A 27045-nucleotide genomic window follows, 5' to 3' on the forward strand; every position below is an offset into this window, starting at 1 on the left:
TGCCGCTTGCTTACCATCTGTATGCATTGGAGTTAATACTTTCACATTTCATTTTTTCTTTTATTCACAGCATAACGATAAAATTGTTTGGCTTGCCTTTAGCATGTAGCCAGATTTTTTTGATATTCAGACTTAGCTTTCCATACAACACAGCAACTCTTCTACTCTATACCTTATGTTTTTCATAACTGATGTCATCCTTATGAATGCATTTCTAAGTGAACATGTTGGTGCCTCATATTTTGAAACTGGAGTTTTCTGTGTACATTCTAATGCTCATCCAAATGAGGCTCCTTTAACCATTATCATTATTAGTAGTTGTCAAGTGAAGGTTACCATGGATATTGCTGCATATTTCTTTTATCCAGAATGTAGCATGGTCTGTTAGGTTTTTGTTTTTTGTATGTGTTGGTAAAATATTTAGGAAATATTTAGTTGCATTTCTTTCAAAAGAAGACCAGTTTTCTGTTCAGAAGCAGATTGCAAACATTCTGCTGCATCAGTTTTCTTTCTTTCTTCTCTCTGAATTCATGCTTTGCATTAAGACATCACCATCATAAAAGTCTGTGTAGTGTGTATATATATATATATATATATATATATAAAACTATGTTGACAAAATTATTTGGACACCTTACATACCATGCAAATTTTAGATCCTACCATCACCTAAAACAACTTCAACAGCCTTAGGAGAACTGCAGAAATATTTGGACTAAAAATAAACTCCCAAAAAACAAAGATATTAAAACATCAGATAGATGGGCACATCTATATAAATCAGAATGATCACCTTGAAGAAGTAGAAGATTTTGTATACCTTGGATCACACATCTCAGATTCCTTAACAGACATTAAAACAAGAAAACAGAAAGCGCTGCAGTTCTGCAGAAGTCTTAATAAAGTATGGAAGTCGAGCCTCATATCAAAGGAGATGATGATTCATCTTTACAAGTGCACCAACCAATCTATCTTTCTGTATGGCTCAGTCGAACATCTCAACAAAAGCAGTGACCAATATTATAAATAGCTTTGGAACTACTTGTCTAAGAAATATCCTGGATTACTCCTGGGGAGACTGCATTCCCAACTCTACTATATTAGATGAAACCCAGCAAGATCCTCTAGTCAGCACTGTTCAAAGAAACCAAATAAAATGGCTCAGCCACCAACTTAGACATCCACCCTCTGTACCCTTGGATGCTCTGGTCCTCTATGCCCCTACAGATGGAAAAAGAAAAAGAGGCAGATCCCGAACTCCATATTGGAAATACATCAGCAATATTCTTCCCCATTTCCCCCCCAACTCTCTGCATCAGAGATCCCTCAATTAGCATATGACAGAGAAGCCTGGTTTTCCTTCACATCATAACAACCTCCATGTCCTATCTTAGTGTACACAGACTACTTAATTGTTTTGATTAGTTTCCCTATTTATAATTATAAATTTATAAATAAATAGATGATTTATAAATAAATCATCTCCTCCCTCAACACCAAACATCATTTGGACTAGTGTCTTTCATACTGTTCCTGGACTGTAGATGATTGGAAAAGGATTCTGTGTAGCAATGAATCATGCCTCTCCTCCAAATGTTTGACTCTGATGATGGTATTGTTTTGATCTGGAAATTACCCATGGAACGGTTCTGGCAGGACTGTATCATTCCATTTGTCAGGCCAGGTGGAGGTTCGGTAATGGTATGGGGTGTTTCAGTTGGATGGGGCTTGGTCTATTGGCAGACCTGTCCCAAACCATAACATATGATGGCTACCTAGACAACTTCATGCTTTCGACACTATGGAAGTACTTTGGCAGCAACCCTTGCATGTTTTAGCATAACAGTGTTCCATGCCATACTGCACTGTGTGTGTCCAAGACTTGTTTCCACAAAACACCTTTGAAGTGTTGGAGTGGCTGGCTCAGAGTCCAGACTTAAAAATCTTTGGGATGAATGCCAAATTCACTCCAGACTGCAGTGACTGGCATTGGCAGTGGAGTAGCTTTGAGCAAGCAATGGAAGAATATTCCTGTTGCAACATATCAAGTATTATTTGAAAGCATGCCCCGAAGGGTAGTTGCTGTCATTCAGGCTAAAGGTAGTCCCACTCGGTACTAGAAATGTAATTAAAATGTATATTTTTGACTGCAACTAGGTGTCCAAATACTTTTGTCAGCATAGTGTGTGTGTAAAAATCTGTATAAGTGGACTTAGGTTTAGCAAAAACATCTTGAATTTCTTGGAATTTGAACAATGAAATATCAGAAGCTGGTGTCCAGCACAGCTCCTTAATCTCTCCAGGACTGGCTGGAAGAAGAGCTGGTAAACTTGAGTATTGATGGGTTGTATGCTTGATACATTTTGAGTTTGTTGCAGCAGAACTCTGTCTAACTTTCAGAATGTGAGCATATTTCTCTAAAACCCAACCAAAAAAAAATATGTCCAGTTAGGTTTTTCTCCCCAGTTTATCTGGGGTTTTGCCTCTCTCAAGCAGGCAAACCATCTCCATGAACACACGGATTACAGTCATGAATGTCTTCCTTAAGGGATACAGCAGAGGAGTAGCGAACCGGCTGCATTAATACGCCAGTAATCCCTCATTAGGAGGGGACTTAACCCATCCTAGGACAGAGGAGAAGGATAGGATAGGAGGAGAAGAGTTTATGTCCTTTGTCAAATTCAGGAAGGCCAAAACACCAGAGGTAGAGAAGTTGTTACACTGTGCAGGAAATTTTTCCTGTAACTGTGATTTGAATTCAGAGGAAAGAAAGAAGACTGCTGCTTGTAGTCTGCTTTTGAACAGAAAACTGGTCTTGAAACATTTATTGATGAAATTTGTACTAGGTTGAAAATGATAAAGTTAGCCAATGCATATATATAACTAGAGAGCTCTGAAATGAGCTGTTATGTTTAAATTAGATAAAAAATGTTAATTTGCATATAGAAATGCTTATACACATGAAAGGTATGTAAGCATACCTTTCTGTTAATGTGAAACAAACATGAAAGATATGCACACATATGAAAATAATGATTAGAAAATATTAGATATACAGCTATCATATTACATTTAGCATCTTGTTGCTTTACTTTTTTTTTTTTTTTTTTTTGATAATTTTGTATTCTTTGATTGTAGAGACTGCATTTCTTTAACCCAAGATGACATATGCAACTTGAAATCATCTCTTGATAATATATCTATTAATTCTACACAGGTAAGTTAAGCAGATTATACTGAAACTTTAGAATCATATTTATATAATATTAAAGTCTGAGGAGGAGGATACTGATAGTGATAATAGTTTTTCCTTATAACATATTAGCAGCAAGAAGTTTATTCTAAAAATGGAGCATAAAAATGATGTGGAGATAAGAATTTTTTTTTTTTTAAATGCGGTCATATTTTGGTATTTTATAATATATTTCTTATGGGCAGTTCCAATTTTCACTTACTGGTTACTAAATGCATTTGGGATTATCAGATACAGTAATAAAAAAAATATGATGTGCACTTTTCTTTAATTTTTTAAAAAGAAGGATGAATATTGATGTAAATGATTCATGGATATGACTGTAGGTAATTAAAAACCTTAATTTATATTTTGAATAAAATTTGTACTAGGTTGAAAATGATAAAGTTAGCCAATGCCTATATGTAACTAGAGAGCTCTAAAATGAGCTGTTATGTTTAAATTAGATAAAAAATGTTAATTTGCATATAGCTTATACAACTGCTTATACACATGAAAGATATGTAAGCATTCCTTTCTGTTAATGTGAAACAAACATGAAAGATATGTGCACATATGAACACAATGATTACAAAATATTAGATATACAGCTATCATATTAAATTTAGCATCTTGTTGCTTTACTTTTTTTTTGATAATTTTGTATTCTTTGATTGTAGAGATTGCATTTCTTTAAAAACCCAAGATGACATATGCAACTTGAAATCATCTCTGGATAATGGCCTTTTGCTTAAAATTAATAATAGAGAAATGAAGAGAATACAATTTAGAAATACATATTGCATTTATTGACTTTGAAAAAGCATTTGACAAAGTTAAAAGAAACATACTATTTAATGTATTAAAAGAAAGACAAATACCAAATAATATCCTAAAAGCTATCACAAGTATATATGAAAATAATCAAATACAAATAAGATTAAATCACGAGCTATCATATACGAGAGAGATAAACCAAGGGGTCCGACGGGATGTACCCTCTCAGCAACTCTTTTTAATATCTACTTAAATGAAATAATAATAAAATGGAATAAAGATTTACATCAAGGAATTAAACTTGGGGTGCTTAAGGGTCAAAGGCTGTATAACTGAGAGGAGACCTCCACATAGCCTTTAAAGGAATGCGGAGAACCAACCAGGACTTCTGACCTGATGTCCAATCCTCACCTTCTCGTGGTGCACCCTGTTGGGTATCTACTTGGATACTGAACGAACGAGGATGGGCTGACAATTTGGGATTTAGCCGACCAAATTGTATTCTAATTAGTTAAACCAAAATAAAAAATGATGGTACAACATGACAAAATTTCATGCCGGCTGGGGTGTCACACATGGTTAAAAAAGGCCCCCCGTTGTTTACGCCAAGGAATCAGAGAGAACAGCGAAAAGTCAGCTACTGGAACAAATCTGAAAACACACTCCAACTCAACATCACCAGAGTTAAAGATCAGTACTATCAACATAAGCCTGAATGGCAAAGAAATGGAGCTAGCTGAGGAATTCGATAAGTACCAGATCGACATAATAGGGGTGACTGAAACAAAAAAGACAAAAACTGGTGAGATCTTTCTGAGCAATAAATACAAAATGTTATATTCAGGCAATGACAATGAAGGAAAAGGAGTAGCCATAATATTCAATACAAAATATGAGGCTAATCTTCTTGAATGGCAGTATGTCTCAAGTAGAGTAATATGGGCAAATATGAGAATGGGGGACTGGGCAGTGAGACTTATTTGTGCCTATTGTCCCACAGAAGGTTCTACTAAGGTAGAAGTGGAGGAATTTTTTGAGGCTTTAGAAAAAGCAACTGACACAATAAAAAAAAGGAAAAGCTGGTCCTTGTTGGGGATCTAAATAGCAGAGTAGGAAATGATTATGAGACATACAAAATGTTTTGGGAAAATTTGGAGAAAAGAGCAAAGCTAATAATAATGGCAAATATTTGTTGGATTTCTGCTCAGGACATGGACTGGTTATTACTAACACCATGTTCCAACATAAAAATCTGCACATATTCACATGGAGAGAAGAAGCAAGGAATAAGAAAAGTCTCATTGATTATGTTATTGTTGATAGTGATATTTTCTCCCTGGTGCAGGACACCAGAGTGTACAGAGGATTTGAAATTGGAAGTGATCACTATTTAGTCTTGAGCAGGATAAAATTGAATTTCATATTGAAAAGAATAACATGTAAGAAAGTTTTAAAGCGAATAAAAGTTGAGCAGCCCTCAGATGTGAACTGTAGACTAAAATACACAAAGATTATTGAAGAAAAAATGAAAGAGTTTGAGTACAGGAACCAGTGACAAGCCTTGAAGAAAGCCCTGATTGATTCAGCTAGAGAGGCATATGGTGAAGTTGTCTGGAAGGATAGAAAAATTAGAACTCCATGGTGGACACAGGAAGTTAAAGAGGCAATCAAAAGTTCCTGGCAAATAAGTCAGCTTGTGCTCTTAGAGAATACAGAGACAAATGTAAGAAAGCTAAACACTGTGCAAAACTACCTAAACAAAAGTCATGGGAGGACTTTGGCAAGAACATAGAAAATAGATATCAAGAAGGTGGCAAAATATTCTGGAGGTTGTTGAAGAAACTTAGGAATGAAGGAAAGAGTGCTGTAAAAGGAATTAGAGATGATAAAGGTGAAATGAAAATGGGAGAAAAAGATATCCTTGAAGTATGGAGTAATTACTTTGAAAAACTGCTAAATGAAACAAGCAGTGATGACAGCACAGTGGTAAAAAACACTGACCAGGCATGCAGTCAGGAATACATATCCATACTTGAAGTAGAAAAAGCCATCAGAGGCTTGAAATGTGGAAAAGCAGCAGGAGTAGATAATATTCGACCAGAAATGCTGAAGTGTGGTGGTATAAAAGTTTTACAGTGGTTGTACTGTATAGTTCAGAAAGCCTGGACAGAGGGACGAATTCCCGATGATTGGAGTAGAGCTCTCATAGTACCTATATATAAAAAGGGAAATAAAACTGAATGTGAGAATTACAGAGGTATTTCTCTACTGAGTGTTCCTGGCAATATCTATGCAAGTATACTTGAGAAGCAGTTGAGAAGAATTGGAAGAAAAGCTGGGTGAAGAACAAGCTGGATTCAGGCCAAATAGAGGCTGTCAGGATCAGATCTTCACTTTACGATAAATAGTTGAGAAAGCATGGGAATGTTCAGCTAACTAGTCCCCATTTTAGCCAAATGGGGACTAGTTAGCTGAACAACTTTTCTGCATACTGCCTGCCGTTTGCTTACCATCTGTATTCATTGGAGTTAATACTTTCACATTTCATTTTTTCTTTTATTCACAGCATAACGATAAAATTGTTTGGCTTGCCTTTAGCATGTAGCCAGATTTTTTGATATTCAGACTTAGCTTTCCATACAATACAGCAACTCTTCTAGTCTATACCTTATGTTTTTCATAACTGATGTCATCCTTATGAATGCATTTCTAAGTGAACATGTTGGTGCCTCATATTTTGAAACTGGAGTTTTCTGTGTACATTCTAATGCTCATCCAAATGAGGCTCCTTTAACCATTATCATTATTAGTAGTTGTCAAGTGAAGGTTACCATGGATATTGCTGCATATTTCTTTTATCCAGAATGTAGCATGGTCTGTTAGCTTTTTGTTTTTTGTATGTGTTGGTAAAATATTTAGGAAATATTTAGTTGCATTTCTTTCAAAAGAAGACCAGTTTTCTGTTCAGAAAACTGGTCTTCTTTTGAAAGAAATGCAACTTTAGAAGCTATGCAACAATAGCTTCTCTCTTGGCACAAGGTGCCAAGAGAGAAGCTATTCAATACGCTACAGTTACATGGTGTCAATGGGGCATTATATCAAGCAATACTTTGTCTTTATTTGAGTTGTAAGTCAGCAGTTAGAATTGAAGGAAGTACAGGAGGATGGTTTAATGTTAAATCTGGTGTGAGACAAGGATGTACATTATCCCCTCTGTTATTCATTATCTATATGGATCAAATTATGAAGGAAAGTGGTATTAAACATAATATTAAAATTGGAGATGTTAATGTCAGCTCTTTGCTTTATGCGGATGATGTTATACTTCTAAATAAATCCGCTACAAGCCTGCAAGATTCTCTGACTAAATTAATTGAATAACTGTTGTAATAGATATGGTATGAAGGTCAGCAATAAAAAGACAAAGACAATGAAAATAGGCAGAATCATTGAAAATGTCAACTGTGTTGTGAATGGATAACCAGTGGAACAAGTACAACATTTCAGCTACTTAGGCACGATTTTTAGTGAAGATGGTAAATTAAATATAGAAATAGACAACAGAATCAATAAAGCTGGTATGGTAGGAAGTCAATTGAATAAATTCATATGGAATAAGAGAGAAATTGGTCGGAACACTAAATTAGCTGTATTCAAACCAGTTTTAACTTATGGATCTGAGTGCTGGGTCAGAAGTAAAAATTTTTCTTTTACTGAGAAAGATTATAGGCGTGAACAGCATTAATGGCAATATCATATTTAAAATGAGGATATTAGGAAAGAACTTGACATTGTCAGCATTCAGGAATGCATCAGCAGAGGTTGGCAGGAAAATGACCCAGAGGAACACCAAGATATAGGTGGATTGATACGGTACAAAGTGCCTTAGACGATAGAAATATAAGATCTGATAATGTTGGAGTCTTGACAAGTAACAGACTGATTTGGTGGAAAATTGTAGATAGGAAGTTAGTAATGATGTAATTTTTTTTTTCATGTAGTACTATCATATCCTGTGCACCCCTTGAGGGTAGATGGCAGGAATTTGATGATGATGATGAGGAATTAAACTTTCTCTTACAGTAAACTTAAACACTCTCCTCTTTGCTGACGACCAAATAATAATTACAAATTCTGAAGATAACTTACAGAAAGCTATTTTAGATCTAAATGAGATAGCCAAAGATTATTGTTTTTTGCATTTTTGATACGTAAGTTCTGTTTGGCATTTTTTTCCAGAAAAGGCCAGTTTCATCCATATTCCAAACTTGTTCACGAGTGTAACCTCCATCTTCAATTATTTTAGCAAGTTTTTGTGGAAATGCTTTAGCAGCTGTTTCATCAGCAGAAGCCGTTTCACCTTTAATTTTTATATTTTGAAGAGCATGTCTTTTAATAAGCTTAGCAAGCCAACCATTGCTTGCATGAAATTCATATTTTTTTCCTCGATTGAGATGAAGTATCTGGCTGCAGTTTTTTAATATGTTCATAAAATCTTAATGCTGATTGCTTGATGGAATTTCCGTCAACTGGCATTCTTTTTTGTACATTATCTTCTATCCACATCACTAAAGCTTTTTCAGCCTTTTCTAGAACAACATCTCTTGTGTATGATGATAATTTCGCACTCGATTTTGTACCAGAACATACAGCTTTTTTAATAGCCTCTTCATTTTTGTTTATAGAGCTGATTGATTCACGGACTCCAAAATGCTTACCCACAGCTGTTGCACCTTCAACATCATGTGAGGGCTGGATTAAAATCTTCGGTTAATGAAATGAAAGTTTGAAAATTACATATAGCTTACCATTTATTATTTCTTGGCAAAATTATTAATTTTATAATGCGATTTTTATTTTGATTTCACTTAAAAAATGCAAATGCAAAAAATGCGGCAACTGTGTTGTCTACTCAAACACCAAATTCAGACTGCTAAGAACTGTTTTTTTAATGTGCATTTAGTTATGTAATTTGGGGAATTTCCAATTAATGAAATTTGTAAGAATTTAGAATTTTCTTAATTGAAACGAGAATGCAATTCTACAAAATTCTCAGAATTTTCTTGAATTATAGATTTTTTCCTAACTTACACTTTAGGTTGGTTGCGTAAAAGTGAATAAAAATCAAGTAAAAAAATTATTTTTGATATCCCAATTCGCATAAAAAGAAGTTTAGGTGTATCTAAAAATCGTATGCAATAATTTTTAATAAAAATTTTATATTATAAATATCTTATTAAATGGACAGTGAAAAATGTAAATATCATTAACTAACTAACTAACTAAGCTTATTTACATATTAAGGAAAAAAATTACTGGATATTACGCATTCCTAAATGTATTGCATCTGAATGTGGCACATCCCTGTTAATAAAAATGCTGGTAGATAGTGTCAGAAGTTATTAAAGAGCACACATATAATATTGTATATTCCCCCCCAAAAAAAGTACTAAGTTGTGTGCATGTGCACACACCAGTCAAAAAAGGAGCACATACACACCTTGTAACTGCATGCACAAAATTTTTGCTTTCAAAATTTCTGCTTCATACTCAATTTTTTAATGTTCAGTTTTGAAAGGGAAGAGGAGGCACATTAATTTTGAATGAAAACAGTCTAACCAAGAACAAATCAAGATACTTATTGATAATGTTCTGTATGTGATCAGAATGAATAGTTCTATGCTTTCCGTTCAAAGTATAAATGATCACATGGTTAAGTATGTGAACATACCAAATAGCTAGAGAAGTGAGAATTATTCTTTCGAGTTCCTGAATCCATAAATACTGTCACTCGAAGTGATGCCATAAATGAAATAGCAGACAATGAAAGGACCAATTTATCACAACCAAATATTTGATGCTGAACTTCAAATTAGATCAAGGAAAAGCAAGAAAAATTCTACTAACAATGTCACTTGGACGAAGATGTGTATCATTTATGAGGATGATGTCTGCTTGGGTTTCTGCTGCAAACTCCTGCAGCTCCTGTAATTTGATAGATAAACTTTGCGTTCCATGAAACAATTTGTAACGATTTCGGTTTTCTTTAGAGGAGACAGCCATTGGCTCTCTGCTTTCTCCATGAGTAATCCTGGCTGATTACTTCATGGAGACCTTTAAAGAGAATTCCTTAAACTCTATCCCAAATAAACCCACTGTTTGGTTATGCTTTTCTTGATGTGTTCTCCATTTGGCACATGACCTGAATGTTTTCAACATTTTTTTAACACATCTTAACAGTCAACATCCCAGGATACAGTTCACCTTAGAAAAGGAAAATAACAATGATCTCCCCTTTTCTAGACACTTTAATTACACATCGGTAAATACATTTACAAATAGTTACTCTTCCCCACAACAGTGAGGATAATTAACTATATCAGCGATTTTCAACCGGTGTGCCGTGGCACACGAATGTGCCGCGGCACACGAATGTGCTGCGAGAGGTCTTCAGGTGTGCTGCAAGATTTGTGAAAACAAATTAATTGAAAGAAATAATGTCGTAATTTGTGCATTTATTCCCTTGAAACTCCCAAAAAGGATAAGTAATTACTATTATTAATATCTTCTGTATGTAAATCAATCAAAATTATGCCTATTTTTTGCCAGATTGTCAAAAAAATTAAAAGAATATATTTTTAGTGTGCTGCAGAATTTTAATAATTAGTCTAGGTGTGCCATATTATGAAAAAGGTTGAAAATCACTTCTCTATATAACAGGGTTAAAATTAAAGAAGTAGCTATAGTATTCAACACTAAATACATGGATAATCTTCTTGAATGGCAGGCAATTTCAAGCAGAGTGACATGGGCAAATATTAGAATGAGAAACTGGACAATGAGACTTGTTTGTGCATATGGTCCCAAAGAAGATTCCACTATGGTAGAAGTGGAGGAATTTTTTGAACCTTTATAGAAAGCATGAACACGATGAAAAGGAAAATTTTGTCCTTGGGGATCTAAATAGCAGAGTAGGAAATGATTGTCAGACATGCAAAAATATTTTGGAAAAATTTGGAGAAAAGAGCAAAGATAATAATAATTGCAAATACCTATTGGATCTCTGCTCAGGACATGGACTGTTTATTACTAACACAATGTTCCAACATAAATGTGCACAAATTCACATGGAGAGAAGATGCAAGGAATAAGAAAAGTCTCATTGACTATGTTATTGTTGATAGTGATGTTTTCTCACTGTTGCAGGACACTAGAATATACAGAGGATTTGAAATTGGAATGGTCACCATTTAGTCTTGAGCAGGGTAAAATTGAATTTCAAATTGAAAAGAAGAACATGTAAGAAAGTTTTAAACATAATGAAAGTTGCATAGCTCTCAAATGTGAACTATAGACTCAAATACACAAACATTCAAAAAAAAAAAAAAAAAAAGAGTTTGAGAACATGAACCAAACCTTGAAGATTCAGTGGCAAGCTCCAAAGAAAACATTAACTGATTCAGTCAGAGAGGCATGTGGTGAGGTTGTCTGCAAGGATAGAAAAATCAGAACTCCATGATGGACACGGGAAGTTAAAGAGGCAGTGAAGGCAAAGAAGAAAGCATATAAAATGTTGTTGGTTGGCAAACAAATCAGCTTGTGCTCTTAAAGAATACAGAGGCAAATGTAAGAAAGCTAAACACTGTGTAAAACTAACTAAAAAAGGCATGGGAAGACTTTGGTAAGAACATAGAAAATAAATATCAGGGAGTGGCAAGATATTCTGGAGGTAGTTGAAAAAGCTCAGAAATGGAGGATAGAGTGCTGTCCTGTCAGGTGTCTTCTCCCTTCAGAAGATTGACTACCATGTGTCTCCACCATGTCCTATTCTGTGCCTCTCTGCTGCATTCCTCATATGAGAGATAGGTCCAGTCTTCTATATTTTTCATCCACTCCAGTCTTTGTCTTCCTGTCTTTTTCTTTCCCTCAACAGTTCCTTCGAGAAGGGTCCTTTGTAGGCAGTTATATCTCAGAATATGTCCAAAATGTCTGACTTTTCTCTTTTTAATTTCTTTCATCAGGCTCCTGTTGATGCCTGCCATCTCTAGTACCTCTTCATTTGTCTTTTTTTCTTTCCATGATATTCTCATAATTCTTCGCAGCATCCACATTTCAAAGGCCTCCAGTTTTTTCACACTCAGATTGGAGAGTGTCCATGTCTCTACTCCATATAATAATGTAGACCATATGTAGCATTTGGAGATTTTTAGTCTTGTTTTCAGATTTAATTCTCTAGATGTTAGTAGATTTTTCATACTGTTGAAAGTTGACCTTGCGATTTCAATCCTTTTTCTAATTTCATCTTCTGTCCTGCCATTCTCTGTGATCAAGTGTCCTAGGTATATGTATTTTTGCACCTGTTCTAATTTATTTCCTTTTATATCAATGCATATTTTTGGTATTTTCTTTTCTCTTGAAATTATCATTGATTTTTATCTTTTTAAAGTTGAAACTGAGGTCATATTGTTCACTATACTTGAGGGTTTCATCTACAAGAGTTTTGAGGTCATATTTGTTTTCAGCTAGAAGAACCGTGTCATCTGTATATCTTAGGTTATTAATATTTCTGCCCCCTACAGTGATTCCTTTGAGGTTACTAATTTTATTAAATATTTCTTCTGTGTATAGGTTAAAGAGAATCAGAGAAAAGACACAGCCTTGTCTCACACCTTTCTGAACTGGGAATTCTTCTGAGGTCTCTCTATTTATTCTCAAAGATGCAGTCTGTTCCCAGTAAAGTTAGTTAATAGCCTAAATGTCTTTTCCATCCATGCCTATTTTTGAAAGGATTTCAATTAATTGTTCATGTTGGACATTGTCGAATGCCTTTTTTGTAATCTATGAAGCAGAGGTACACATCTTTTTGTTTTTCTAGATATCTTTCTATGATGGTTCTGATGTTGAAAATACCTTCTCTTGTACCTACATTTTCCTTGAAGCCACTTTGTGTATCATTTATTTCTATGTTTATTTTTCTTTTATTTCTTTCAAGAATAACGTATAGGAGGACTTTTGATGCATGATTGATGAGGTTGATTGGCCAAAAAAACAAAAGCTACATCTTGTAGCTTTTGTTTTTTTTGGGAATTGGAATGAAAATTGAGTGATTAATATCTTGGGGTAGAAATCCAGTCTCATATATTTTATTGCATAATTTTGTTAGAAATTTCAGCCCTCCTTCATCAAGAGCCCTCAACCATTCTGCCAAGATGTTATCCATTCCTGCAGCTTTATGTGGTTTTAGTTTTCTGATGGCATTTTCAACTTCACAGAGTAAAATGGATGGTCCTTCTAAATCAGTCTATTCAGGAATATCATTTCTTTGTTGTTCATATAATTTCCTTGTGTATTCAATCCATCTTTCCATGATTTCTTTTTTATCCATTAGAATGTGGTCTCTTGAGTCTCTAATGACACTTGCATGGTTTGCTGTATTTGTCCTGCTTGTCATTTCTCTGATCTTTTCATGCATTTCTCTGCTTCTGTGTTTTCTATCAAGGTTTTCCATATCTATACATTTATATTTAATCCATTCCTCTTTGGCTTTCCTGCATTCTTTTTTTATTTCTTTATTCATGCTTTTATATTCAGGTTTGTTCTTTAACTTTTTTCTTTGTTCCATCAACGTCAGTATTTTTTCATACATCCACGGTTTATTCCTTTTCCATTTTAATTGTGGGAGTGTATTTTTGGCTGCTTCATTGATGCTATTCTTAAATGTTTGCCAGTTCATGTTAATTTCATCAATTGGTGTTCTATTTTCTGTGTAAGTTGTGGTGTCAGACTTGTTAAGGGATTTTGTGAATTCTTTTATAAAGCAGTCTTTAACTTCTTATCTTAAGTTTTATTTTGATTTTTGCAATCACTAGGTTGTGGTCCGATCCTATGTCTGCTCCAGGATATGTTTTTGTTTGTGTTATTGCATTTCAGAATCTTTTGCTTATTATTATATAGTCAGTTTGGTTTCTATAGATGTCTCCAGGGCTTGTCCAGGTATATAGTCTTCTGGGAGGATGTTTAAACAGTGTGTTGGCAATTATTAGGTCATTGGTTTCACAGAATTGAATTAATCTTTCACCTCTTTCATTTCTGATTCCAAGCCCTTGGTTTCCCATGCAAAATGAGATTTTTTTTCTGAGCCCACTTTTGCATTTAGGTTGCCCATCAGTATAATAACATCATCTGACTTAGCACTGGAGATTGCAGTTTGGATGTCTTCATAAAATTGTTCCAACTCTTCGTCTACAAGAGTTGGAACAATTTTATGAATATTGGGGAACATTTTAGGGCCAATATCCCTGTAGAGATTTTGCAATTCTATTACTTAGGACAAGCGCTACTCCATTAAAGTCACTGCCAGAGTAGATTATAGTGTGGTTTTTTTTCTTCTTATTATGCCTGTATCTATCCACCTCACTTCACTGATACCTGCAATAGCGGCCTTCATCACTTCTAATTCCTGGAGTAGGTTATTTAATTTGCCTGGCTCGTAGAGTGTTCTGACATTCCATGTTACTATTTTCAAGAGATTGCTCCTGGTTTTCAGACAAGGGATATCTGAGAATATCCTCCCTGGAGGGTTTGGGATATTATCTTCATACACTACCTTAGTAGTTCTTGTCTTACAATTCCCAGTTTCAAGCTCTTCTTCCCTGTAGCTGTAAGAGCTGATGGTCTCAACCACATCTCTAACTTCATATTGTGACATGGTGTGTTTCATGGTTGACAATGGATAAATACGTGGTGAGGCTCCGATCTCTTCCACGACGGCTGGCCACAAGTCCCTTAGATGTCAAGTGTTCCCTTGATGTGCCGCACATCTTGCTGTCATGCCCTTGATCAGTCAGTGTTGATTCTTCTGCCATCTTGGCCATTCCAGACTTCGTGCACATAAGGGGTGACATTCTCTATTTACCGCATTCTATATTGCTGATACCCTCACTTAGTTTAGTCTGCCAGCCGAGACGGTTTACCAGGGTGTGGCCACTGGTGTGCACTACCAACTTCTTCGAGCCATCATAAATGAGAGTTGAGTGTATGTGAAGACCAGAGCCCAACATCCTGACCCTGAGATCAGTGGCTGACATCGATACCACCTTAGTACCTCTCCATACACCCCCAGAGTGCTGCAAAAGGAATTATTGATGATAAAGGTGAAAAATGAAGAAAAAGATATCCTTGATTTATGGAGTAATTACTTTGAAAAATTGCTAAATGAAACAATCAGTGACAGCACAGTGGTAAACAGGCACTCAACAGGCATGCAATCCATACTTGAAGTAGAAAAAGCTATCAAAAGCCTGAAATGTGGAACGCCAGCTGGAGTAGATAATATTCATCCAGAATATTATCTACTCCAGTATGATATTCTGAAATGCTCAAATATGGAGGTATAAAAGTCTTACAGTGGCTGCACTGCACAGTTCAGAAAGCCTGGACAGAAGGACAAATTCCAGATGATTGGAGTAGAGCTCTCATAGTACCCATATATAAAAAGGGAAATAAAACTGACTGTGAGAATTACAGAGGTATTTCACTACTGGGTGTTCCTGGTAAGATTTATGCAAATATACTTGAGAAATGATTGTGGAAGGGAAGCTTGGTGATGAACAAGCTGGATTCAGGCTAAATAGAGGTTCAGCCAGGATCCAGATTATCACTTTTATGACAAATAGTTGAGAAATCGTGGGAATAGAACAATGATCTCTATTTAAGTTTTGTAGACCTACAAAAGGCATATTACAAGGTCTCAGGAAAAAAACTATTTAAAATGCTACAGCTGTATGGTGTCAATGGGACATTATATCAAGCAATACTTAGTCTTTATTTGAGTTGTAAGTCAGCAGTTAGAATTGAAGGAAGTACAGAAAGATGGTTTAATGTTAAATCTGGTGTCAGCAAAGATGTACATTTATTCCCTCTGTTATTCATTATCTATATGGATCACATTATGAAGGAAAGTGATATTAAACCTGATATCAAAATTGGAGATGTTAATGTCAGCTCTTACTTATGCAAATGATGTTATACTTCTAAATAAGTTCCATTACAAGTCTGCTAGATTCCCTGACTAAATTGAATAACTGTTATAATAAATATGGTATGAAGGGCAGCAATAACAAGACAAAGACAATGAAAATAAACAGAAGCATTGAAAATACCAACAACAAATGGAGAACCTATAGAACAAGTAGAACATTTCTGCTGCCTAGCCACAATTTTTAGTGAAGATTGTAAATTAAATATGGAAATAAACATCAGAATCAACAAAGTATGGTAGCAAGTCAACTGAATAAACTTATATGGAATAAGAGAGAAATTAGTCAAAACACTAAATTAGTTGCATACAAGACAGTATTCAAACCAATTTTAACTTATGGATCTGAGATCTGGTTATAAATAAAACACTTGACCAATGACTAGAGACCACAGAAATGAGAGTTCTGAGAAAAATTAGGCGCATGAACAGATGGCATCAATGGCAATATCATGTTAAAAATGAGGGTATTAAGATAAAACTTGACATTGTTAGCTCCAGGAATGTGTTAGCAGAGCTAATCTCAGGTGGTATGGTCAAACAGAATGGGGGAAGCAATATTAGCAAAGAAGTTCTCTTCCAGGTTGGCAGGAACAAGACCCAGAGGATGACCAAGATATAGGTGGATTGATACAGTAAAAAGTGCCTTAGAAGACGGAAATATAATATCTGATATTTTTGGAGTCTTGACAGATAACAGATTGATTTGGATGAAAATTGTAGATAGGAAGTTAGTGTTGTGTCCTATTTTATGATTATTTTTCTATCTAGTGAAATTCTGCTTATCTATATTCAACTTTTATCTATGTACGACATATCACCCCAAAATACAAATATTTAAGCTATTTCTCCCCTTAGTGTCCCTAATATTTATATTATACTGTGCCTTTTGGGACATTTAGTTTGAGATATTAAAAACAAAAACAAGGAACAATTACTAAAATATGTCTGAATGTGAGACAATATTGCAGTCCTGACACTATCTCATTACTCGTTTAAATATTCTCCCCTCCCGCGTGATTAGGTTCGTACGTTTTCAAGTGGTGCATTGGGCAGCAATTTCAGACAACTGTTTTATCAATGAACAAAGGTTTATTAAACTCATTAGTATGGTACAATTCAATTTCTAATATAATTTAATTCAATACTAAGGAAACATTTACAAAATAACATTAGATTATCACAAGTAATTTGGCTATGATCCTGTATGGGTATTGCGATCATGCCGCCATAACAAATTCAACTCATACAATCATATGTATAATCCCAGATCTAATTAACACATTAGTTAACCCTATATTAGTCTGAATATGCTATATGCTGTAGCACCTGGACATATGTGATCAACTCACTCTATTTAACTATCTAAAACTATGTAGATTAAATTATCCTTTCACTGTGTTAACACATAACTTTGACATCTAAAACTTTCCTATAAATTACAATACACATGCTTAAATCTCAGGACACATAATTACTTATATAATATTAATATTAACAAGCATACTTTCATTATAATCAGTCATGTACTAAAGTCCTAGTATAAATTTCCTTGGTCTCTTCAACAGTTCGGTAATAGAATAATGATTACAATTAGACGATTTTCAGTTAACACGAGATTTTACAGTACCTTTTTCTCTTGAGTTTTCTATATTGGCCTCTACCTTTTTCCGATTGAACTATCCTGGTATGATCTCTTCTATAATCGGTCACTCCTAAGTTCTTTTGGCATTAAACTGTGCTTATGCGATCTTTACTTTTCGTGCTTGAATTAAGAACACACTTTAGAATCATCTATACCATGGCTGTGAAACTCACCATGTGGACACCGACTTCTTTACAGATTTCCCTTTCTTGCAGTTGTCACTGGATGATGAAACACATAGATAATGCCTTCTTTCCTTTAGCTAAATGACATTTCTCGTTTCTTATCATAGGAAATACGGAATCGAAATCCCGCTCACTTTTGTTTCCTTGTTTTGATGACGGAGATTAACTCCACTCCCACCACTCAGGAAAACCGCGTGAAAACCTATACGAAGGAGCTCGTGAAGAAACTATCTGGGAAAAAGCCTCGTGGGTGGGTGGGGGGGGGTTCTAACCATTTTATACCTTGACTCCTAACAGCTCCTTCTTTAATTTCTTTTCTCTGCCCCTTACTTGATTCGACTTCACCGACCAATTAGGGTGGCATTTTTCTGCCAAACATAATTCTGTCGGCGAGCCTGCGACAATGTCTCAATCCGGGAATTGAGCCTGAGTGATAGTCTATTGTTTTTTTTGTTTTTTTTTGCTAGCCTCAAATTAATCCCCCTTCCAAATTTTCTAAGATTTTGCTTAATAACTTAATCTTTCATTTCAAGCATTAAACTAGCCTCTCACATACAATTTCTTATGACTAATCTTTTCTGTCTTAAATAGCTAATGTTTTCATATCACAACTGTAATATATTCCTTCTTTTATTATTTAGTTCAACAAACACTTTTTGTTATAAATTTTACTTGGATGCAAGAATACTTTTCTTTCTTTAAATAATGTATGTATTATCTCTTATACAGAGGTTTTATTTAATTTTCTCTTCGTGTTACACCATAATAACTGAAAATTCCACATAATGAAGGTATCAGGGTGTAACATTAGTAATGATGTAAGTTTTTCATGTAGTACTATCATATCGTGTATACCCCCCTTGAGGTTACATGTCAGGAATTTGATGATGATGAATTAATAAGTTCAGATAACAGTTTCTTCTCCACTGAACTTGACCACATTCACCAAACTTTCTTAGCCAATCAACAATTCCCACCATATCAAAAAATATTAAAATCCAAAAACCACAGACCTGCTTCCCTCTCCAGAACAGAGACTTCACAAAAGCTATCACCATTCTGTATATCTGAGGCACATCTGAAAAGTTAAATAAAATCCTAAAACACTTACAACCACTTACAGGACCTTTTAAAAAATTGGCATTGCTTATGTTCTCCACCAAAGACCAGCCACAGTCACCAGACTTTTCAGTTGTAAACAGGTAGGATAGGACAGCCAACATCAGAATTGCTGAACATAAGGACTATATCTGTTTTCACCACTCAGGACTTGCTGACCATGCTTTGGACACCTGCTACAGGATGTGCTGGAAGAAGGCCACTCTATTCTGCTATGGCAAATATAAATATGAAGGACTATTCCTTGAATCTTCTACATTAAGACTATCCTAACCTCAACAAATATGGTTGCATGAAACTGCCTGAAATTTGGGAAGCTTTCATCCTTCATACTTCAGCCGAATAGCCATGGACACCCATTTTAGCCCACTCGGTGGGGAGGTAGGCACTATATAGGACTTTGGACTGACTTTCATTTGTCATGTGCTTCAGATTCATTACTCAGCATAGTTCCTGCCTGCACATGTCATATTGTATTGTGTTCCCCGATGATGACAATTTGACTTTGTTGAAATATTGAAAGTATTAATTAAATTTATTGTAATATTTATTGAGAACACATTGTAATATAAATAAGGAGTTTATTAAAAATAAGCAATTAAAATCAAAAACATCTAATATGTAATTAATTGTTAATAGGCTTTTGTTGTGTAAAATTTTTATGTACCACTATCCCTGATGATATGTCTTACGACTCACAAAACTTGTCAGGTTTTAATTACTTATTTTTAATTAACTCCTTATTTATATTACAATATGGTCTCAGTACCACAGAAACCTATATGTACATAAATTTATTGTAGTTATTATTTTGTAATTTTCTTAAAAGAACTACAGTTGCAAATCAGGAATAGGTGGATAAGGATGATACTCTGAGGGTGGCATGGCTTTGTGAAGGGTTGGTCATGCTTTCATAATTCATGAACTTTTTGTAATGGAGTAATACTGGGTTCAATAAAGGGAATTGCTACATAATGATATTGCTGGATTTTGCAAAGGCATTCGACATTCTACCACATGGAACACTATTATTATAATCGGAACAAATGAGGATAGATAATATGAAACTGGTTATGGATATGAGGGTGCATGATGGACAGATACCAGAGAGTTATATATGGAGGAACAGAATCCAGGAGAAAGCAGGTGACTAGCAGTGTGCCCCAAAGTTCTGTGTTTGGACCACTACTCTTAATACGTACATAAATGATATAGGAAATGATTTGAAGGAAAAAGTATTCAGTTGTTTGCTGATGATTCTGAATTGGGTAGCATAATAATTGATCAAGGTGTAACATAGAGAGCCTGCAAGATGATTTAAATTAGCTGACAAGGGCAAAAAATAATGGGTTCCAGGTTAATGTAGAAAAGTGTAAAGTTACACATTTCAGAATGAAAAGATTACAACCTGTCTACCACAGAGATGGTACTGTATTCCAGCAAATTAATGAAGCTAGGTGTTTGGGTGTCTTGGTAGAGAGTTGAAGTTAAGGGGGCATACTGCTAAGGTGAGTTGTTCAAAGGATTACTTGGTTATTGAAGAATACACTAACAAGCAGAGATAAGGAAGTTATCCTTCTTCTTTATAAGGCCTTAATATGCCCACATTTTGATTACTGTGCTGTCTGGTCACTTAGGTTTCTTGAAGAAAGTTGTGGAGAAATCCAAAGGTGAGTAACCAAGATTGTGAATGGTTGGTTTGCAGAATTTCTCCTATGACTATGGATTGGGGTTTGTAGGTTGCTAACATTGGTTGATACATGGAAATTAAGGAATATGATAGAAACATGTTATTATGAGTGTTTTATAGGATTAATGCAGAGGAAATATTTCAGAGCTTGGCTGGAGGTGGACAGAACAAGGGATTATCCTGGGAAATGGAGTAAGAGTGTGGTTAACAAGTTTGTTAGGACTGGATTTTTTCACTTGGAGATGGTGAGTTAAATGGGTTGCCAGAATGCTTTGTCTGATTAGTTCAAGGAGAGGTACAGTAGATATTGTGTTGGAAGTTTGAAGTCTCCCATTATGAGTCTTTGGACTCTCTGGAGTTACCCTTGCAATAATAATAATAAGAAGAAAAAGAACAGTAGACATGAAATATTTATACATAGAATTATTCTATGAGCTATTTTCCAGCAGTTGAAATTGTGACCTAATAAAGGCATATACATACATAGTTTATTCACAATATGATACAATGTGAAAAGGGAAAAGAGATTTATGTTAAAAATTAAATATTGCAAATTATGATCTTCCAAGTCTCTCTATCTTGAGCTAACTGGTAGATGTCAGATGGAGTTTTGCAGTTCAATCTACTGATGGTTTCACATACGTATTGCCAAAATTATTTACATGGTCTTCCTCTACTGCGTTTGCCATCTTCTGGTTTATACAGGATGAGGGATTCCAAAAAGGGCAAGGCTTCAGGATGTCCGAGCTGATGCCCAAGCCATCTGAGTTGTTATTTTTAGACTATACTAACAAGTGGTTCTTGGTTAGCCAGATTTAGCACAGCAAAGTTAGTGACGTGGTCCATCCAGGTGCATCCAAGTTGCATCCAAGGATCAGTTTGAGACTTGTAGTTCCAAAGGAGTTAATTAGATCTGTAGTTTTTTTTTGGTGCTTATTGTCCAGGTTTGAGAACCATACAAGAAGATGGATCTACTGGTTGCATGGTATAGTCTTATTTTTGTCTTTAATGATACTAATGATGATTTCCAGATGGGGCGTAATTTGTTATGGAAGACTAGAGCCAGCTGTTTACATTTTCTGATATCATTTTCTGTATTGCTGATGTACGATCCAAGGTATTGATAGTCCTTTACTCTTTCTAAGGGTTTATTGTTGATATGTAGTATAAAGTTTTCACAACCTATTGAGAATACTTTGGACTTTTGGATGTTGATCTGTAGACCAATAAGTTTAGCCTGTGCTTCTAGTAGACTGAGATGCTTTTATGCATTTGTTGGTTCTGTATCAATAAGTACAGCATCGTCAGCAAAGCTAAGATCAGTTATTTGCATGGTGTGGATGGATGTTTTAATGTTAAAACCAAGATCTTCTGTGTTGATGGTCCAGAAGATGTAGTCCAAGCATATTAAAAGCAAATAAGGTGCTAGTACATCACCTTGCAGGACTCCTGTTGTCACTGGAAATGATTCAGATGTTTCTGTTTTAAAGATTACTGTAGCATTGTAATCTTTATAAGGTGCTGTGATTGCTTGTATGAGTTTTGAGGGTAGACCATAGAAGCTAAGTATTTTAAACATTACTTCTCTATTAATGGAGTCAAAGGCTTTTTTTAAGTCTATAAAGGTTAAAATGAGTGGTAAGTTTTTATCCCATGAACCTTCTATGATTCTACTGATGCAATGTATCTATTCTATTGTACATCGTTTTCTTAGAAATCCAGCTTGGTTTTTTCTTAAAAGTGGTGTTAAGTAAGGTTCTATTCTATTGAGTATCATCCTATTGTAGATTTTAACTGTGGTTGATAGCAAAGTAATACCTCTGTAGTTATCCATTCTATTAAGACTGCCCTTTTTGGATATAGGGATAATAAGGCCTTGTTTCCATTGTTTGAGGTATTATTCCAGTGTTTAAAGCTTGATTCATTATGGCAAGGAGATTGAATTATGTATTATACCCAGCATTTTTGAAAGCTTCTGCTCTAATTCTGTCAATTCCTGAGGACTTTCCTGCTTTGGTTTGATCTATTGCTATTTTTTAGTTCCTTTTCAGTGAAGTCTTCACAATTTATTGGTAGAGTGGTGGTTAGATGCAGGTCTGCTAGCTGACTTGAATGTTGGGGATTATTAACATTCAGTAATTCTTGAAATTAGTTTCTCCATTCTTTCATCAAGTTCGAATTTACTGATAGCTGCCTACCGTTTTTGTCATGGGTAACAATATATCCACTTCTTGTTGTTTTATGGTGACAGATATAATTTATCATTTGAAAAGTGTTTCTAGTATCCCCAGTTTTATTATAATTTTCAAGTTCCTCGTAGTATTTATTTGTTTGATTTTCTTTGTCTCTGGTCATTAGTTCATTGAACTTGTTATTTAAAATGTCTAGTTTATCTTTATTTATTTCATTCCTGTTTAAGCGGTAGAGTTTTCTTGCTTTATTTCTTTCATCTATATATTATTCGGTTTCAGGGGTAATCCATTTTTCCTGAGTCTTTTTTGTTGCTGTTTCCAAGAATTTTGTTGGATGTTATGTTTATTGCTTCAATGATAGATAACCTTATACTTCAGTGATAGATACCCTTATATTTTCATTAACTGGATCTTTAAGAATGTTTTCCATATTGTCTTCTAAGGTGCTGTGGAAAGAATTTGTGGGTTATTTAGTTTGTCCCAGTTGTATTGTTTCTTTTTAGGCTTGTTATTTTTAGAGGCTTTTAGTGAATGTTTAATGTGGGTACTGATTATTCTGTGGTCACAGTTTAGTTCAACTGTGTTATTTGCTTGACAGTTCTTGATTGATCTGATCCACTTTCCATTGATTAGCATGTGGTCTATTTGGGAATGAGAACTATTTGGATGTTCCCAGGTTCATAGTCTTCCTTTTGGATGGGGAAATTTGGTTTGGGTGATTACCATGTTATGGCTATTGCAGAAGTTCATAAGAGAATGTCCGTTGTTATTTGTGGTGTCATGTTAAGTGTATCTACCCGTTTTTAGTAGTATTGGAAATGTCTTTGCCAATTCGGGCATTAAAATCACCACCAATGAGTGTGACATTGTGAACTGGGATGTTCATGACAGTTTCAGAAAGATCTTTATAATAGGTGTCTTTGTCTTCTAGTGGAGCACATTCTGTAGGAGCATATGTGGATATTGTTGTCAGTTTTGGGTTGGTACTTATGGTTATGAGGAGAATTCTTTCAGGCACTTTTTCAATTGATGTTACTTTTTCTTCTAGTTCCTTCTTGAGCATTATTCCAACCCCTCCAGTACCATCATTGTTTGCTGCATTATAAAATAAATCTCCATTTTTTGTCAGCTGATGATGTTTAATTCACTTCATGATTGTCAGTTCTCCATCTGTGTTCTTGTATACATATAATGTCTATGTTGACTTTTTCTGCTCCTCTAAGTAACTCAAAAAAATTTTCCAGTTTTCTTGAATGTCTGTATGTTATATGTTGAGAAGATGAGATTAGATTTCCATAATTTAATTTGATCACACTTTGGTCCGTGCGGTTAGCCTAGTGGCTCGATTCCCGTCGAAGGCGTGAGGAATTTGAGGATCTTCCTCAGCCATAGCCAAGTTAGCCGGGCATGGGCAGTAGAGTTTTTTCCACCAGTTTATCTGGCTTTTTCATCCTGCAAGCAGGCAAACCGGCCCTGTGAACATACGCTACTACAACCTAAAATATATCCCCCCCAGCGGCAGGTCGATTGGGAGTGGTACTAACAAGAAGTCGCATTTAAGTAACATGCAGACCCTGCATAGAAAGCAGGAATAACGCGTAGTGAAAGAAGAAGAAGAATTTGATCACACTTTCTTGTACCTTTTTTCAACCAAAAACTTGGTTGATCAAAGCCTGGAAGGTTTTGATCCTTGGTATGCATAGTAACTGTGTCAGCAGTTGAGGCACAAGTCTGTGTGGAAGTAGCTGATATTATCTCGTTTCCTTTTGTAATCATTTAATATCCACATATTGGGTGACTGGCCATAATATATTTTGCCAGTCACATTAGCCTACTGGGAATTTACCCAGGGTCACCATGAGCAGGTGTCACTTGGATTTTTACCCCCCCTTGGATTAGTAATAAAGGCATATACAGAAAGTATTTGACCATTCATTTTACTTCTTACATTCCCTTGCAATCAAAAGAAAGATGACTGCTTGGAGTCAGTTGGTATCTGGTACTTTATGTAATAAGTTCATAATGAGTATGTGAGGCTGTGTATATAAATGTAGCAGAGTATATTGCAGTGTGACTTCCTTCAGCTGAAACACTTATTTCCATAATTTTGTTTGTGTGCATGCACTGCATTTTGTGAAGGAAACCTCAAGAAGTCTACACTCATCTCATCTTCCTTTTCCCTCTTTTACCTTGCGGTGTCGAGGGCTTATTAATCACTGGACCTCAAGCCGTTCACAGGATAAGGTGGTCAGCCCTACGCCCCAGTGTATCCTATGTCCGTAGTGTTAAGTTCTCAAGGCCGGTTTGCCTGCTTTGCGGGATGAAAAACCCCAGGATAAACTGGGGAAAAACCCTACCGTCCATGCCCAAGACCGGCTAACTTGGCTATGGCTGAGGAAGCTCCTCACGTCACTGACGGGAATCGAACCTGGGACACTCCTTCCCCAGGCATATGGTTGCGTAGCGTACAGCCACTAGGCTAACCGCGTGGACAAAGTCTACTGCATTAACTTTTTAGAACAACATTGGTTGATGAAACTATTGTTTCTCATAATGAGAGAGTCGTATTAATGAACCGTATGATCACTATAAAGATTTTCATTTCAATCTAGGGTGTCCTTCCAGACATTTCAGTTCTCACTTTCATCATGAGATAGTTACGAGGAGTGGGGGTGGGATGAAAAGTTTTGATAAACACCTAGAACAAAAATGATATTAAAGCAACTGATATAACCACAAGAAAGGACATATCTTAAAACCCTTTAACCCCTGTGTTTCATCAAATTGTAATCATTTGTTCTTTTTCTTTTAGGATATATAAGAAGACATGTCAGAGGTTTTGAAGAAATTCGAAGACACATAGCTGCAGGCCATCATCAAGTTTTTTGTGCTGCAAGAAAAGTCAACAACTGAGATTCACCAAACTTTGTGTGAGACTATAGAGGACTGTGCTTTAGCATAACTAACAGTAGCCAGATGGGTGGCCAAGTTTAAAACTGAGCATCCTGATACAACAGATTCCCCCCAGGTCAGGAAGACTTTCCACAAATGACATTATCCTTAATGATAGACAAATTCTAGCCAAAAACATTGCAAAGACTCTGGGGATATTTGGGGAATGAGAGTTGAGGTCATTATTCACCAACATCTGTACATGCAGAAACTCTCAGCGAAGTGGGTCCCCAAATGTTTGAATGCCAACCAAAAGAGAGAACATGCTGTCATCTCAAGGGATTTGGGGTCATTTTGAGAAATTGTATTGTGACTGTAGATGAAACAGCTTCATCACTATGACCCAGAGACCAAGCAACAGTCAATGGAGTGGAGACACCAAGATTCTCCATGGCCAAAGGAGTTCCGAACCCAAAAGGCAGCAGGAAGTTACTTGGTTATCCCTGCCAAGTACCTCAAAAAATGGGAAACTGTTACAGCAGCAGTTTACTCAACAGCTCTTGAAGGAATTGAAGGAGGTACTGAAGGAAAAAATGCCGCTAGAAACTAAGCAGAGGTGTGGTGCTTTTGCAGACTATGCACCTACTCACACTGCTCATAAAACCCAACGGACCACACACAACTTGGGCTTTAAATGTCTGCCTCACCCACCCTATTTGCCAGATCTGGCTCCATCTGACTATTTCCAAATTTGAAGAAACACTTGAAAGGAACAAAATTTACCACAGATAATGAAGTCATATCTGCAGCTGAGGACTGGTTTGTGCAAATGATACAGCATGTTGTAACAAGTGTATAATACTTCGTGGGGAACATGTAAAGTAAGTAATGTGTAAGTTACATAGTTCTACATCATTTCCTTCATGGTGATTATCACAACTTTTCACTACACCCTCGTAATGATTATATTCTGAATATTTCCAAGCTATGCTGTAAACGGTTGGTCAACATAAATCTGAAACTTATGATGCATTTTATACAAATATATATATGTAGACTGTACAATTAAATTTTTATGAAAATATTTTCATAAAGCTCAGGTAGCTGCTTTAATATCAGTATGTAAGTTGACATACTTCAAAAAATTAAACACGAAAACTAAAATTTATGTGAATAAATTTATTAGATGTAAATAATTTCATAGGCATCTTCAGCACATTGAAAATAGAACACAGTATAAAATTACAATTACAGAGCCGTTTTCAAAAAGTGTTGC

General features: G+C 35.5%; 1 protein-coding gene across 2 annotated transcripts in view; it reads left to right on the plus strand.

Moving 5' to 3' along the window:
- The window catches only part of LOC150095583 (rho family-interacting cell polarization regulator 2-like), a 327613-nt gene that overhangs the window by 82201 nt on the left and 218367 nt on the right, over positions 1 to 27045 (plus strand). For both annotated transcript variants that reach the window (XM_090410002.1, XM_090410003.1), the window contains exon 4: positions 3139 to 3217. In XM_090410002.1, coding sequence (XP_090266128.1) covers positions 3139 to 3217 — 79 coding nt within the window. The remainder of the gene's footprint in view (positions 1 to 3138; positions 3218 to 27045) is intronic.

This window comes from Typopeltis vanoorti, chromosome 20 (assembly GCF_054136105.1).
Source record: "Typopeltis vanoorti isolate ZY-2024b chromosome 20, IOZ_Tvanoo_1.0, whole genome shotgun sequence".
Lineage (NCBI taxonomy): Eukaryota > Metazoa > Arthropoda > Arachnida > Uropygi > Thelyphonidae > Typopeltis > Typopeltis vanoorti.